The sequence below is a fragment of the Eurytemora carolleeae genome, unplaced genomic scaffold (assembly GCF_000591075.1).
Source record: "Eurytemora carolleeae unplaced genomic scaffold, Eaff_2.0 scaffold1015, whole genome shotgun sequence".
Taxonomy (NCBI): domain Eukaryota; kingdom Metazoa; phylum Arthropoda; class Copepoda; order Calanoida; family Temoridae; genus Eurytemora; species Eurytemora carolleeae.
Window position 1 is genome coordinate 86,864 of NW_019396955.1, and position 16,409 is coordinate 103,272.

The 16,409-nt window shown below is 33.0% G+C and overlaps 2 protein-coding genes across 3 annotated transcripts in view; both read right to left on the bottom strand.

Moving 5' to 3' along the window:
- The window catches only part of LOC111710485 (exodeoxyribonuclease), a 27,791-nt gene continuing 11,382 nt past the window's right edge, over nt 1–16,409 (bottom strand). For both annotated transcript variants that reach the window (XM_023484589.1, XM_023484588.1), the window contains exons 3-11: nt 7,335–7,685; nt 7,140–7,247; nt 4,966–5,004; nt 4,277–4,355; nt 3,421–3,557; nt 2,697–2,791; nt 1,902–1,968; nt 1,204–1,277; nt 1–569 (exon numbers count right to left, since the gene is read on the bottom strand). In XM_023484589.1, coding sequence (XP_023340357.1) covers nt 509–569; nt 1,204–1,277; nt 1,902–1,968; nt 2,697–2,791; nt 3,421–3,557; nt 4,277–4,355; nt 4,966–5,004; nt 7,140–7,247; nt 7,335–7,679 — 1,005 coding nt within the window. In that variant the 5' untranslated portion in view covers nt 7,680–7,685 and the 3' untranslated portion in view covers nt 1–508. The remainder of the gene's footprint in view (nt 570–1,203; nt 1,278–1,901; nt 1,969–2,696; nt 2,792–3,420; nt 3,558–4,276; nt 4,356–4,965; nt 5,005–7,139; nt 7,248–7,334; nt 7,686–16,409) is intronic.
- Nucleotides 7,948–15,350, bottom strand: LOC111710483 (transcriptional protein SWT1-like). Its single transcript, XM_023484586.1, has 14 exons — nt 15,345–15,350; nt 14,600–14,631; nt 13,373–14,234; nt 13,176–13,232; nt 12,872–12,982; nt 12,203–12,424; nt 11,399–11,895; nt 10,015–10,262; nt 9,736–9,847; nt 9,129–9,248; nt 8,405–8,485; nt 8,232–8,295; nt 8,114–8,181; nt 7,948–8,048 (listed from the first exon to the last, which is right to left on the bottom strand). The coding sequence occupies exons 1-14, from the start codon at nt 15,348–15,350 to the stop codon at nt 8,000–8,002; spliced, it is 2,529 nt and encodes an 842-aa protein (XP_023340354.1). The 3' UTR covers nt 7,948–7,999.

The window sequence follows — 16,409 nt, forward strand, 5'->3', positions numbered from 1 at the left end:
TCAAGAGGAGCATTATCTATTCTGGAGATTAAGAAAAAGTGTGGATCAAGTATTTATCCCGATATCCACCATTTAGAAGTTACCAACTCAGATTCTTTAGATACAGATAAAGGTTGATGTAATTATCTGCACAAACCATGGATTGATGATTTATCCACGACAAAAAAAAATTATAAAAGGTAAAATATCATTCCGTAGAAATCAATAGATGAAGAATAATTAATTAAGTAAAAAACATTAACTTCATACAAACATAAAACATAGACGGTATTAGTGCTCAAAATTGATTAAAAAAATATATTTTTTGTTGGAACAGATGATATCTTCTGCTACCACAATTCTTCTGCTAATAGGTCAATGTATGATGTTAGGTCGGTTGAACCTTGAATAGTGATATTAAACAGAAAAAATAATTGGTGGGGTAGGTTGATTGAACCGAATAAACAAGTATTAGTTTGGTTGAACAGAATAAACAAGTATTAGTTTGGTTGAACAAAATAAACGAGTGTTAGTTAGGTCGGTTGAGCAGGAGAGTGATTGGACAATGATCTGAACCGAGAACTTGATACCTAAAAAAAAATATTATGAAAATTAAACATTCTTCGTGATATCTGAAATAATTTTCAATCCAGAGAAAAATTTTAATTTGATTTTATGTTTAGCTTTGGAAAAAATATCTATATATTTAAGCTCCTCTATCATACAGGGTGTCCCAAAAAACATGGGAATTCGATATCGTCTTTGTTATGAATTAGCATTGTAATACCTAATTTAAAAAGCCATAATATTATTATGTCTGCTAGAGTTTATTTTATGAAAAGATGTAATGTAATGTAAAGATGTGCCTAGTCCTATAATGTCTCCGCAGTCAAAATATAAACAAAATCTGAACATAGCAGACGAAACTCTTACAGATTACAGCTTTCTCAGTAGATATCACTATACTAAATCGAAGAATTATTTAAAGACGATATCGAATTCGTCATTGAATTCCCATGTTTATTGGAACACCTTGTATATGTATATAAATCTATTTATATAAAGTTGTAATTTCTGTTTGGGTGTTTGTCCGATCATAACTCAGAAACCCCTCGACCAATTGGCCTCAAATTGTGATTGGGGAACTCGGAGAGCCACGGGAATGTTCTTGGCTTGAATTTAAGATTCTAAATTGAGTGGGTTGACTTTTATCCTCTGGTATACCTGTGTATACAGTCTGCTATATTCTCCAGTATCCTGTTGGATACAACCATGTAGTCCAATCTCCACCCAACATTCTTAGAAAAAAACAGTTCTTATTATTTCTATTTCTTATTAAATTAAGATTAATCAATCATGCTTTCCCTTTTACAACCAAAACACCCTCCTCCCCATTTTATGAAAAAAGCTTGGCTTTTACACCAACTGCCTTAGTCATCAGGCATACTGCCTGAAAGCCTTATTTTACCTTTGCCAAACTAAATCTATGTTTAGTCCTACTTTCGCGCCGGCCATTGGATTTCAATGTTTTTAAATATTTTTTTTGGAAGGCCAAAAACAAGTTTATCACAGAATTTTTGCGCTCTTCACTTTGCTCAAGCACCTTTTGAATTTTTTAAACATTTAGCAAATTGATACTTCAATTGAAAGGACCCACAGTGAATATAGAGATCAAACGAAATTAAGTGTCCTACACAAAAACATACCGACATCTGAACTTCTAATGATAGAAAAATAGCAATCCACATTTTAGAAATCCCAAGTGTTGTATGTTCATTGTGTTCACGAAAAACTGCTGCATGATTCAAAAACATTTTAAAAGTCGTCCCTTAATTCCCATTTTTGTTGGGACACCCTGTGGTTTACATCTTTAATAAAGTCAGATGAGGTCAAGTCTGCTAAATAAAAATGTCAAGTATAACCTTGGCTCTACACCCCATCATATATGTCCAAAATGTGTAGGCTTCAGTCTCGTCTGGGTAGAAATGCCTTTAAAAATAAAAATATTAGAAAAATTAGTTTTGCTGGTAAAGAGGGTTCAACTGTTTTTAGCAGTATTTGTGACTTCAATGGTTGTTTCACTTTTTACACTTTATTCTTTGTAAATTGTGCGAATAAACAGTTTGATGTATTTATAATGAATTTTATGTGGGGGCAGTGGGCACATACATGCCAATGCATGTTGTTTGATACATAATAAACAATTGGCAGAATGCTACTGTACTCAGTCTAGACTCTAGATATTGTAAAATAGTGAAACCTAATACAGTGATACCCAAAATATCTGGAATAAGGAGAGGATTTTAAGACTCAAGTTATAATTTTGAATTGAACGTAAAACACAGCAGTACACTGTACATAATGTACATAGACCCATTTCAAGTAATACGTTGAATATTAGCTTTATAACAACATCAAATACACGCAAGCTTGCTTAAATGTCGTCTTATTATTCCAAAGTTGTATTAGTTCCACTGTATTATTTGTCTATATATAATAAAACAAGAAATTCGTATATATATATATATGTTGCCTATAGCCGGCCAAACGGCTAGACCGATTGGGCTGCATTTTTGTGGACACTTATTTCAGAATTTTTTTTTAAAATTTATTTTTCCACGGGCAACGCTGGGCTCTTCAGCTAGTATTTAATAAATCAATTTAAGGGGTTTAAAATCAAAAAAATACTGAAATGAAACAGCTGTAAGAATAGAAACCTGAAAGTGTCAACAAATCCTTTATCGAGGAGAGTTGTGAACCCCTCCCTCTCCTCCTTCGTGAACCCGGCGTTCTTTGTGTTCGTCTTGGGGTTCTAAAAACAGGGGTGAGATTCAAGAATTTTCAACGTTTCAAATTTTAAGGTTTCCAGAATTTAGGGGCTCCAGAGTTTAGGAGCTTTCAGATTTTAGGGTTTCCAGAATTTAGAGGGTTACAAATTGTAGGGTCTTCAAAAGTTTAGGACTTTAAACATTTTAGGGTTTTCAAAGTTTAGAGGGTTACAAATTGTAGGGGCTTCCAAAGTTTAGGGGCTACCGTTTTTTATGGTTTCAAGAGTTTAGAGGTTACAGATTGTTGGGGCTTCCAGAGATTAGGGCCTTAAATTTATGGTTTCAAGAGTTTAGAGAGTTACAGATTTTGGGGGCTTCCAGGGTTTAAGGGTTTTCAGATTTTAGCGTTTCCAAAAGTAGTAGAGTAGTAGAATAGTTGCAGAGGCTTCCAAAATTAAGGGCCTTAAAAATGTTAGGGTTTCCAGGGTTTAGAAGGTTGTAGATTGCAGTGGCCTCAGCTTTTATGGTTTGCAGAATTAAGGTTGTTTTTATTGATTGGTTTTAATACTTTTTGTGTGCGTTAAAATCAAAGCAAATTAATAATATATTTGGTCGCATTCATGTTAAGTGGGGCACACTGTAACTCTAATTATTTCTCTGGTCTCCAACCCCCCTTAAGATCTATTTCAAGATGAGCGACATTTAGATCTCCGCATAGAATAACCGGTTTCTTAGAGTCCAGGTTCTCCAGGTGGTTCAAGAACTTGGTGTTCCAGTCTAGTCGTTTATCAAGGGTAACCAGCTTCCGACCTATACAACACATTGCATTTTTTTCTATAAAATAATTTTTTTACCACCACCTCTCTTGAAAATTATTCACAAACTCCCCGANTCCAGGTTTCAATAATTCGGTGGACAAAAAATTATTTTTGGGAGAATTAAATTAGGGTTTGAAAAAAAACTGGCCATTTCATGTTTAATTTTTCCACAACGCATCAGAATTCATTCTTTAAAAATTAATCCGCTATTATGTGGATTTATTATTTACTTCTTTACACAAGGCTTGAAAGAAAATTAGTCATTCCAGTTGCTTTTTAACTTTAATAATTTATTTTAATTAAATTTTACAATATTTCTAAATTTCAATATGATATCAGATGGAAACATATAGAGACTTCTATATTTCTTGTTTTTCATTCTTTCTTCTTGATCATTCCAGTTGTTTGATATTTATGAATGACTGTCAAACCGAATCAAATCATGAAATGTATGGATTGCTTAAACTTCGACAAACACAGGGGAGGTTCAAGTCCCAAAAGAAATGTGTAGAAATATGATTATATTCATTCTTTTAAAAAGTTAATTTACTTTAAAAATTGTGCACGATGTTAAAATACATCGCTGTGTGAGATTAGAATATTTGCTTTTACAAACTTACTTCTTCATCAAATATCAAAGATCGAAGACGATTTTGATGTTGTAGCTTAATCCCGGTGTTTTTTAGGACACCTGTATTCTAGGGCACTTACCTGAATTAGGAACATAAGCTGTAACCAGGAAGAAATTTTCAAACTCTGCTGTTATGAGTCGACCCTCGGAATCATGATCCTGGGAAGAACAGTAAATTTTAAAGGGATTGTATCCTAGGAAGAACAGTAAATATTAAAGGGATTGTATCCTAGGAAGAACAGTAAATATTAAAGGGATTGTATCCTAGGAAGAACAGTAAATATTAAAGGGATTGTATCCTAGGAAGAACAGTAAATATTAAAGGGATTGTAAACCTAAGTTCAAGTGTTCCTCCACTTAAAGAGGTACACTTAAAATCTTTGTCTATAAACCAAGTATACATTAAATATTCACAACAAAAAATTAAATTAAGACTAATCTAAATATCTATTTGATAGTCGTAAATGTACCGCCATATTATTTGGACTTTTATTGTTCATTATCTAAAAATGCTAGCTTGTGAACCCAGCGTTGCCCAGGATACTCACAGTTACTCCCGCCGTTTACCCGCACTTGGTCGATTTTACCGGGAAATTAATTTTTCGAAACAGAAGTCGACTCACTGAACTTAAAATCTCAAACCAAGCTAAGAACATTCCATTCCCGTCCCGAGTTTCCCAATTAAAATTTGAGACAAATCGATCCAGGGCTTCCTGAGTTATGATTGGACAAACAAACAAACAACTTTATATATACAAATTACAAATACCTCATCAGCAAGGCCGAACTCAACATTCAACGGTTTTTCCTAAAATTTTAAATATATAGTCCTGAAGCCGAATTTGAAGAATTTGAGCTGCGGCTTAAATTTGATTCGCGGCTCAAATATTGTTGGTTCCACTTAAAATTGTACTCAATATTTCAAGATTTATGCCGGCGCTCAATTGAAAACCTGGTTTTGGCGGATTTGAGACGCGGCTCAAATTCATTAGATTCGGACTCTGATCAGACCCCGGAATTAATTTACAGTTAATCAGACAACTTTACAATATAGTTGTACAAATATGATTAATGAAACGATAATCACATAATAGCCCTAGTAAAATGTGGTCTGCCTTTTTTGAGCATTTAAATTTGCCAGAGACATACATATATGTAAAGTCGTCTAATTAACTTTCAATTAATTCCGGGTCTCTCTGATTATGACTGTATGATAAAACTAGTGGGAGAACACAAGATTGAGCAAATAAGTTTTTAGTGAATTATGATTAAAATATTGAAATTCGTAGGAATATTTAATCCTTAAAGTTTGTCCAATGTGCGATGCTAATACTTAGAAACCCAAGTTTTGAGTTGTTTTAAATTATAATAGATTTGAATTTATATTATTGCGTTGAATAGGTTCCAGATTGTGTTCGTTCTGTATGTATAAAATGCCTCTTTTTCGACTACGAAATGTGCACCCTTCAGAAGGTGGGTGGTGAGGTTAGTAAAGGTAGGAGAGTGTTATGAATGCCAGAAACAAGCTTAAAACAATTGATAGATATGAATTTATATTTTTGCGGTAAAAAGGTTTCAGATTATGTTTGGAATCATTTTTTGATCCAGTTTATAATATATAAGGATTTATGGCTTTTCAATGGGTTTCAAAATTTCATATTCTTCCAGTTTGCTTTTATTCAAATTGCAAAAAAAAATTTAACTCGTGGGCACACCTCCCCGGAAGCGATTTTGACCTCGTGGGAGAAAGACATGAACGAAGGAGTCAATACTTTGCAAAGGTTAAAAGAAACAAAAAGTTGAGAACATACATTTTTAAATTTATTAAAATTCTCAGATTTTTAGAAAGTCGTATCGAGTAACTTAAATGTTGAAAAAACGAAGAAAAAAATGGCCCACATTAGTGGGGACTCATTACAATGGATAAATTGATAAATATATAGACATCAAGGACGTATACAGGGGGGGGGAAGGGGGCAGTGACTTACATAACGGTAAAATAAAATGTGGATTTTTTAGAAATAATGTTTTTTCTGCTAATTTTGTTTAAAGGAGAGATAAATTAGTATTGCAAGGTAATTGGACTGTATGTGCCCCCCCCCCCCCAGATTTATTTCTGTATACGCCCTTGACAGGCATAACAGTGGTCACGGTATTCTTATTTGGTGGGGTTTTTATAAAACAATCCTTTTTCTATTCAATCAATTCAAAATAAATTAATAAATTTTTGACAGTTTCAATCTAAGTCCTAGGATAGTACAAAGATGGACTAGGTGGCTATTTTTGACGAAGTCTCAGCCCTGACTTCTACGGAATGATGGTAGATGGATGTTGTTGGATGTTGGAGCTTGTGTTTCTCATGAAATTAGTCAAAATCCAATCACTTAGCGTAAATTTAAAACTGAGTTATTGAAGCGTTTTTTCTAAAGTATCAATTTATAGCTAGTGGACACTTTTATGATTTATCCAAAAATTACATTGACTACATTTATTCTGTAAACAACTGGATTGATTTTAATCATTGTGCGTATACTATATATATATATGTATATATGTTAATTTCACTATATCAAAAAAGAAAAAATTTCATACTTTGTAAAATTGATTCTTAATAATCTTGATTTTTAAACTTTCTATTTTCCCCCCCCCCCCCCCTCCCCTGGAAGATCTTTAAATCTAATTTGACATATATTGCAAGTTCGCTACTGCATAAATTTTTTGGTAAAATTTATCTATGTTACTTTGTTGAAGTTAATTGAGAAAAAGTATCTGCGCGAAGCGACAAATATCAAATTTCTTTTCAGGGATGTTTAATGTTTATGTCCCCAAGATTGTGGGGTGGGGGGGGGGTAATTACCCCCAAGATTCTAGGGGGGGGGGGGAATTACCCCTCAGGATGCTAGGGGGTACTTAACCCATATATACGCCACTGTGAAATTGTACCTTTGATAGAAGAGCTACTCCTGAATACCCGTCCTTCTTTGCGGCCAACCAGTAACTGTGCGGATACTCCTTTAGTTTGAACTCAGCTGGCAGCTTCGACTCGTCAACCTTGAAAAGATAATTTTTTTGTAACTTTTAAATAAAAAACTGATTTTTTAAGAACAGAAAATTGAAGTATGGTTTAATCAGGTTAACCTTAGTTTCTTGCAGACACAGTATATCAGGGGACTCGTACTTTATAAACTCGGCTCCGCCTTTTTTAGCACACGCCCTTAATCCGTCAACATTCCAACTTGAGATCTTCAGATTCCATGCTGAGCCATTCTTAGCTTTGGCATCACTCTGGAAATCGATATTTTTCCAATCCGTTTCCGTTTTGTTCATCTTGCTTTCCGGTTTCTTGCTCGCGGATTCCTTGGCATCAGCTGATTTGACTGCACCAGAAGATGTTCGTTTAGTTCCCGCCATCTTGAATTTGTTCACGTGACACAAATTGTTTAAATTGACTAATCTGTTTAAAAACAGACCAGATTTTAACATAAATCTGAAAAAATGAAAATAAATGTTTTATCTAAAAAATAAAGATTTGGCAATTAAATAGACAGATTTATAATGAATAAGTTTGTATATTTGTAATGTATAATAAATCAAATCTTAAAATCAATACCATGAGAATTTGAGAGAAATAGAAGAATTTTAGTTAAATGTAACAAATGCTACAGATCTGTGAAAAACATTAATCAACATTTTTGTTATCAAAATTGTAAGTCATATCACATTATGTTGAAATACAAGTTTTCCAAGAAGGATCAAAAAGAGATGTGTCAGTGAAGTTTATATAAATATTATAAATTATTTTTTTAATTGATCTGCTGTGTCCCCTTTCTGTAACAGATATCTAAATAGGACCTAAAACAAATAAAAATATATTATCTAATCAAACTCAATTTGTTAAAAATTCAAAATAAACTTACAAGAACTGATTCAACTGCACCCAGCCCAATTTCATCTTTTCTGATTCACACAATAAAAATACTCTCATCTAAAATAAAAATATTGAATTTTCATTTTTTTCTCATTTATTCGTGTTACCTGTTCATAGTCGATAGTAGGGGTATTAGTCCAATTCGTATCCTCACGTATCTCCAGCTCAATCCTTAATTAAACATTTTATCAAATAACAATAACAAATGATAATATAATAATAAGAATAACAATTAAAAATAATAATAAAATCAAAATAATTTCTGATTTTTTTTACAAACTTAAATCTGTTGATCATAGTGACCAGGTTCTTCAAACCGTCCTCCGAGATTTGAGAATTCATCATAGCTGAATACAAACTGCTGAACAAAATATTAAATTTATATGAAAAATGTTTTAATAAAAAATCATCATAAAGTAATCAGAAATCGTACAATTAAAGTGATGCCCAGTGCGCCCCATTTAATTGATAATTTGTAAACATTTCTAAATGAAATTTTAATCCCAACCTAATTTGCAAAAAAAATATATAAGAAAATATTCTAATTTCAAAATTTGCCTTTTGACACTTGTTAAATCACTACACAAAGCCAAAAAACTACCTTAAAAAGTCGTGTCAAAACTTATTGTCTTAAAAAATTTTATGCTAAACTCAGATTCGAAACCCATTTTTTATTTTTGATAAAGGCATGTCTCAAAAGGGGACCTATTTCAAAATTATATTAGATTTTATTTTTCAAAGGAAAAAATCTTTTAGGAGCGACCTGTAAATCAACATGTTTCATATAATTTTCCATGTACACAGTACACAGTACACAGTACCGTAGTACACAGTACACAGTACACAGTAACACCTCTTTTCTACAGTGCGGGGAGAAAAGAAGATGTTTTGCTCTTAATTTACAAATGTTTCAATTCCTAAATCTCTTCTATTAACCATTAATTTGCAGTGGTTGCAAAGCATTTACTTTATGTATAACGACATATGTAAACTGTACAGTTTACCTGATGTGTTGTACATATTGGTAGAAGGCTGGGAAGTACTGTACAGCAGAATCCATTGAGAATGTATAGAGGGGGCTAGTTGTCTCTTGTTTCCACTCAACATCGAGAGCAGAGCATAATCTGAACGATAACAAATTTAGTTTTTGTAGTTTATTAATTTTAAATAACTCTTCATTTATAGAGTGGCATGTCCTGTTCACATCAGTACCTTTACAAGTTTTTTCGGATCATGAATGTCTGGGATATCCATTATCTCGTCATATAAAAAGATTTAAAAAAATGGAGGATATTGACAGAATTAAACACTTTTCAGCTGGAAAAACAACGATATTATGAAAGTCGTCTTTTATATACTTTATTAGATATTAAGATTTTTGCAGTTTATGTCGTTAAAATAATCTTTTTCTGGAAAATATTTTACTTTGAAACCAGTTTTACTACAACATGACTCCCATATAGTATATGTACTATGGTCTTTGGTATCAAACAACTCAACAAATTATGGAAGAAGACATTCTAAACTATTCACCAACTGTAATGATTCGTGGGACACCCTGTATGTTTTGGACAAATGAATGAAAAAGTGGATTAATATCTGTGAACCTACCCCTGAGTTACAACTGAAATAATATGCCAGGTGTGAGTCAAAGCTGTTAGAACATTTGCTACTCCAGATCCTGATCCTGATCCTTGAACACATTCTCCTTCATCCATCTTTATTAAAGGGAGTGTCTGGCTAGACACGGTAGTTGAGCTGAGATCTTTAAAATCCTTCTTGCGCTCGCGCCAAGACAGGTTATGGCACGTCTCAAATGATTTATAAAAAATGTCTCTACAATTATTCACTCTTAGCTCAACTACCATGTCTAGCCAGACACTCCCTTTAAAGAGTTTTCCTCTTTATCTCCACAATTTGATCTTCTACTGGCTCTCTTTGAAGGGGAGATAAACTCTTGATTGTCATGATGGATATAACGATCAGTATCACAGTTATCTATCCTTGAATTGAAATTGAAATGTTTAAGTTTATCCAGACATATCTGAGCTTGCTCCTTCCCAATCTTGTTTCTAGACATCACCAGGTTACACAGAGTTACAGTCCAATTCTCCAAGCTGAGGCTATCTCCAGGATTCCTGGAATAAAGTTTATAAAAAGGACTAACGTGATATCAAGGGACTCAATCTAAAGTTGCGCTTGATTGATTCACAGCGATACCCCTTAAAGGGAGTGACCGGCGATGTATTGTCGTCACACTGAGATTACAGTATTATTGACAAATTTTGTAGGATTCATTTGAGACCTATTAGACGTTTTTTCGGTGAAGGTTTGTTAGCAAGAGCGCAAATTCAATATTTAAAATCCGCATCGATTGTCCATTTTGGAAGGATGATTTTGAGAATTGGTTATATAAAAATTATTCAAGAATGAAATTCATGAATAATGTAACAAAATAACTACAGTAATGATTAAACTAATTAGATGTTTAGGAACATATTTCTCAATAGAAAATTGTTAATAAATCAATTGTTTCTTTTTCATCATTTTATTGATTTTTTATTCATTCTGAATTTGTTGGCAGATTTCTTCAAATTTTTCAAATGTCGTCGTTTCTTTAAAAATTCCAGGAAATATACAGAAAATGGTTTTGAACATTGAGGCATTATAGAAAGCATAGCTAATTAAGATTTTTTATTTTCGATGATAAGAGTCAATTTTTATATTCTCCGCCTGTTCCTAAACCATTAACAACTAATCAATTTATGGTAGAATTTTTGTTACATTTTTCGTTGTCGTCATTGAAAAATTTAAATAAAACCAATTTTCATAGTCATATCTCTAAAATGGAAAATTTAAGAGGATTTTAAAGATTGCATTTGCGGTCTTGCTGAACAAACATTCACCGTAAAAACGTCTCATAGGTCTCAAATGAATCCTAAAAAATTTCTCAATAATATACTGCCTTCTCAGCTCAACTACAATACATTGCCGATATCGTCGATTTTAAATATGGAACAGTTTTCAATTCTAAAGATTTCCTTCAGTGTTTTTGAAGCAGAAATCCGCAAGTCACTTTTAAGAGAAACCACAATTGAAAATAATCAATGAGGTTTGTCTCATCTATTCTTGATAAGACAACTTTTTCTGAGTCAGACAAGCCAGTCATAAATGTAGTCACTTGAAATTACATCTTAAGTACCTTTCAAAAATCTTTAGTGTTCCATGTTATTGTTCACTGGCCAATTTAAAATCATAACTTGTGTCTTCTTACCTGAGATTAATTTCTATGTTGTCAAGAGCTTGTTTAAACTGTTTATTAAAGTTTATAGAGAATACAGCAATATGATGCTTCTTATAACAGCAGGATTTTAAGCTTTTAAAGTTTTTAGAAATTGTTTTTTTACCTAGAGTTTCCTCCTGATTACTGACAATACTTGAATTAGTGGAGTGTGATTGATTAATTGACTTCCTTTGGTTTAATTCTGGGGTTCGGCAAGGAGATGTCTTCTTTCCATAGTTCTGCAGTTTTGATTGAGACTCGATAATGTTGTGATTTTTAATATGAGTGTTTTGATTATGATGATATTTTTCTTGATGGTGTTGAGTGTTTTCATAATGATTATAATGATGGTCATAATGTTGGTTCTGGACTTCTTCATATAGTTGTTCAAGTTCCTCCGAACTATAGACATTGACATCTTCAACTGCAGCTTTAGTTGCTAAGTTTTTGTCATTTGTTACAAGACTCACAGTGTCCCCATACAGATCCTACAAATATAATATTCAAGTCATGTAAATTCTAGTTGTGGCAATATTTCTTCTTTTATTCTGTAAACATGTTTAATTAGTAAAAAAGCCGCGTTGTCATGGTTTAAAAAAACATTCTTTTTAAATTTTTTTCAAGAATAAAGAATCCTTATCCTAGGCGTTGAGTAAACAAGTGAAAAGGGATGTTATCGGAAAATAAATCTACCCAGGTTAAATAGTAAATAAGGAATCAATAATAACAAAATGCTGAATATAAAAAATATTGATTTCTTGCTAAAACTTGATATATTACTGTAAAGAACCCAACCTTTAGATATAAAGTGTAGAGTAGTATTCTATCATCAGGTTCTTGGTCTGAACCAGCTTGCGTGGAAGATTCAGACATCTTCTGGAACAGAATACCAGGTACTCTAGCATGATCCTGGTCCAGGGTTCCTCCTGATAGTGATCTGTTCCTGTTCCTAGCCTGCTCCTGGAGCCATCTGTTCCCAGCTCTGGCTTGAGCTGATACACTAGCATCAGTGCTAGACTAAACATTAAACAAACTATTTTACACAGAGCTGAATTTATATAGTTTCTGATGTACATAAGCAGTACTTGAGTAAACCAATTTTCTGCTGTACACAAGCTGTACCTTGAGTTTATCAAGTTCCTGTTGTACATAAGCTGTACATTGAGTTTATCTAGTTCCTGTTGTACATAAGCTATAGCTTGAGTTTATCAAGTTCCTGCTGTACATAACCTGTACCTTAAGTTTATCTAGTTCCTGCTGTACATAAGCTGTATCTTGAGTTTATCTAGTTCCTGCTGTACATAAGTTGTACCTTGAGTTTATCTAGTTCCTGCTGTACATAAGCTGTACCTTGAGTTTATCTAGTTCCTGCTGTCCATAAGCTGTACCTTGAGTTTATCTAGTTCCTGCTGTACATAAGCTGTATCTTGAGTTTATCTAGTTTCTGCTGTACATAAGCTGTACCTTGAGTTTATCTAGCTCTTGCAGTACAGTCCAGGGTACAGCCAGGATCTCTTCACTCCGAACTATCATTACCAGGTTCAAGGAGTTCAGGTACACGTTGGTGTCTATAACCTGCACAACACTCCCTTTTCTTTAGTTGATAATAAAAAAAACAATAAAAACTCAATAATCTTTAAATTTACTAAATCCAAATATTCCTGATTCTTTTAATTTAAATAATTAAAAAATAAGCCTCAAACTTAATATGAAAACGGCATGAATTAATTAAAAATAAAAGCATAGGATCAGAACATTTTACTCTCACCCTTATATTCTCTGATTTGGAAGACATAGCTGAGTTTCTATCAGCGAATACAGGAATCTATTAAAAAAAGTTTTTGTGATTAAAAAACTGCTATGTTTTACATCTCAGTAGAGATTGATATCTTAGCATGAACTTTATTTCGATGCTATGAGTATTTGCAATTAAAAATATACTTGTTTTGCACTAAAACTAGCTACCTGGTTCGGGATAATGTCAAGATCATTATCTAGGTGCGTTTCCTCCACAAGATCCTCCCAGTCCATTGAAGTTGGAGTACAAGGGGAGAATTCATGTTCAATATATCCTGGAGAAGGTACTGGAGATGGTAGCACTTGAAAAGGCTCAGGTGAATGTAACACTGGAGTAGGTACAGGTGGTGGATATGGTGAAACTGTAGAATGCATTAATGATGGCATTGCTGAAGAAGATAACAAATCTGCGGAAGACGAAACTGATGATGAAACCCTTTTTCCTTGCTTTGGTATTTTATATTTTTGTTTGGTAGATAATGATCTCATGGTGGTAGATGTGTTAAGGATACTTGATACTAAATCTGAATTATTACACTGTTGCTGTTCTTCTTCTAACCGTGTCGAGTTTTGTAGTTGTTTTCTTGACCGGGTAGAGTCTCGTGTCTGTTTTCTTGACCGGGTAGAGTCTCGTGTCTGTTTTCTAGACTGGGTAGAGTCTTGTGTCTGTTTTCTTGACCGGGTAGAGTCTTGTGTCTGTCTTTTTGACCGGGTAGATTTCAGACACTGAAGAGTATTCTTCCAACCTTCTTCAGAACTATCAGAACTATCAATTTTCTTTTGTTGGGTTCCTGGACATTTCTTTTTAACAGGAGATTTAGAGGTAGTTTTCTCTGACTTAGGCTTAGGATTAGCAATATTCAATAGTCTTGTGGTTGGATTAGTATCTATGTCAGGTTTTTTGGAAGATTTAATTTTCTGTTCAAATGTATGGATTTTAGACTTTTTCCTTTTCTTGGGGGAGTTTGCCTCTGTAACGCATTCTAAGCTCCAGACAGATTTTCCAGTAGCTTTATGGAAGAAGTACTTTCTGGAAATATATTGAGTTAAAACCTTCATCCTACAATTATAATTGTCAGAACAGTATGTAAATTAATCAACAGATACATCTTACTGATAAATCAATCCAATAATCAATTAGTTGTTACTGATAAGTCAATCAATTGATTAATTACTTCTATCTGTATTGAATAAATTGTCTAATATTTCTATCTGGTTCAGTTAATCAATATTTCTATCTGTATTGAATAAATTGTCTAATATTTCTATCTATTTCTATCTGTTTAATAAATGATCGACCTGATTGGATCTGATTTAGATAAATGATCGACCTGGTTGGATAAGATTTAGATAAATGATCGACCTGATTGGATCTGATTTAGATAAATGATCGACCTGGTTGGATATGATTTAGATAAATGATCGACCTGATTGGATATGATTTAGATAAATGATCGACCTGGTTGGATATGATTTAGATAAATGATCGATATGGTTAGATCTGATTTAGATAAATGATCGACTTGGTTGGATCTGATTCAGATAAATGATCGACCTGGTTGGATCTGATATAGATAACTGATCGACCTGGTTGGATCTGATATAGATAAATGATCGACCTGGTTGGATCTGATTTAGATAAATGATCGACCTGGTTGGATCTGATTTAGAGAAATAATTGACCTGGTTGGATCTGATTTAGATAAATGATCGACCTGATTGGATCTGATTTAGATAAATGATCGACCTGATAGGATCCGATCTAGATGAATGATCGACCTGATTGGATCTGATTTAGATAATTGATCGACCTAGTTGGATCTGATTTAGAGAAATAATTGACCTGGTTGGATCTGATTTAGATAAATGATCGACCTTGTTGGATCTGATATAGAGAAATGATCGACCTGGTTGGATCTGATTTGGAGAAATGTTCTGACCAACCCTCTGGAAGCTGTATACTTCTCTGAAACGGGCAATCTTTAAAATTAAGAATTTAAAAAATAAGTAATATTCGGTAAAACTATATTTAAATTACGTTTTTTTAGATACAAAAATTAAACTAACATTTCTAGTGGTTTTAAAAAGATTGAAATTTAAATGATCATGAGGTCATTCCACATTCAGTAAATATCCTAACTGACATTCTGTGGACCACCCAAAGAGAAAAGAATATATATTAGAGTGGAATTTACTAATAAAAAGTGTAAAACGGCCATATTGTTGTACTGTTTCCATACTGCAGGTGTACTTCACATATTTATGCTATATAACCTTTTGGGCCCTGGAATATCATTTTATAGTAAATCTAAAATTAATGTTAAAAGAAAACCAAATAATGAAATAGACTGGTTTCATAATTGACCAATGATCATTTCACATAGACTCTAAGCCTTTTACTTTACAGACGATGATTTTCCGTTATAACTATAAATCAAATAATTTTTCTTATTCACCTAATTCATTATAAAGTTTATTTAACAGCTTTAAAAAATACGAAATTGAAATGGATAGTCTAGGGAACATACTGTATTAATGTACTCTACTGCATATAATTTGTGAACATTTACATGATTTGTACACTTTGAACTGAAAAAATTAATACCAAGAGATTCTCTAAATTCCCCTCTTGACCCTATTCCTGCTGGGGGGGGGGTTAATTTGACCCCCCCCACTGTAGTTTTTTTTACATAACTCAAAAAGTATTGGTCTGAGGCTGTTGAAATTTTCTGACTTTTCCTACATACCCAAAGCCCTCCCTTTAGGCCTAAAACCGGGCTTTAATACTAACTGCCTGAGTCCTCAGGCACACTGCCTGAAAGACTGCTTTTGCCTGTAACAAACTAAATCTTTGTTTTGACCCACTTTCACTTGTCAGATTTTGATAAAATTTAGCTTTTTGGAAAGCCTATGACATAAGGAAACGGATTGCACAAGTTTTGCGAAACCAAATTGCAAATTTTTTGCAAACAACCTGTCAAAGGAAATCTGCAAATTTTTAGTTTTTCTTGATTAAAAATCAGGTTATTTAAACTTTTGCAAAAATTTTTGCATATTTGAAATGGCATGGTCAAGGGCTTTTCAAAAATGTATAATTTTTTATTTTTTGGACAAATTTTTTTTTGCAAACATTTTTACTATAAAACTGGATTTTGCGATAAAAAATTCAAATTTCGCAAATTCACAAATTTGCAAATTTTTTTTG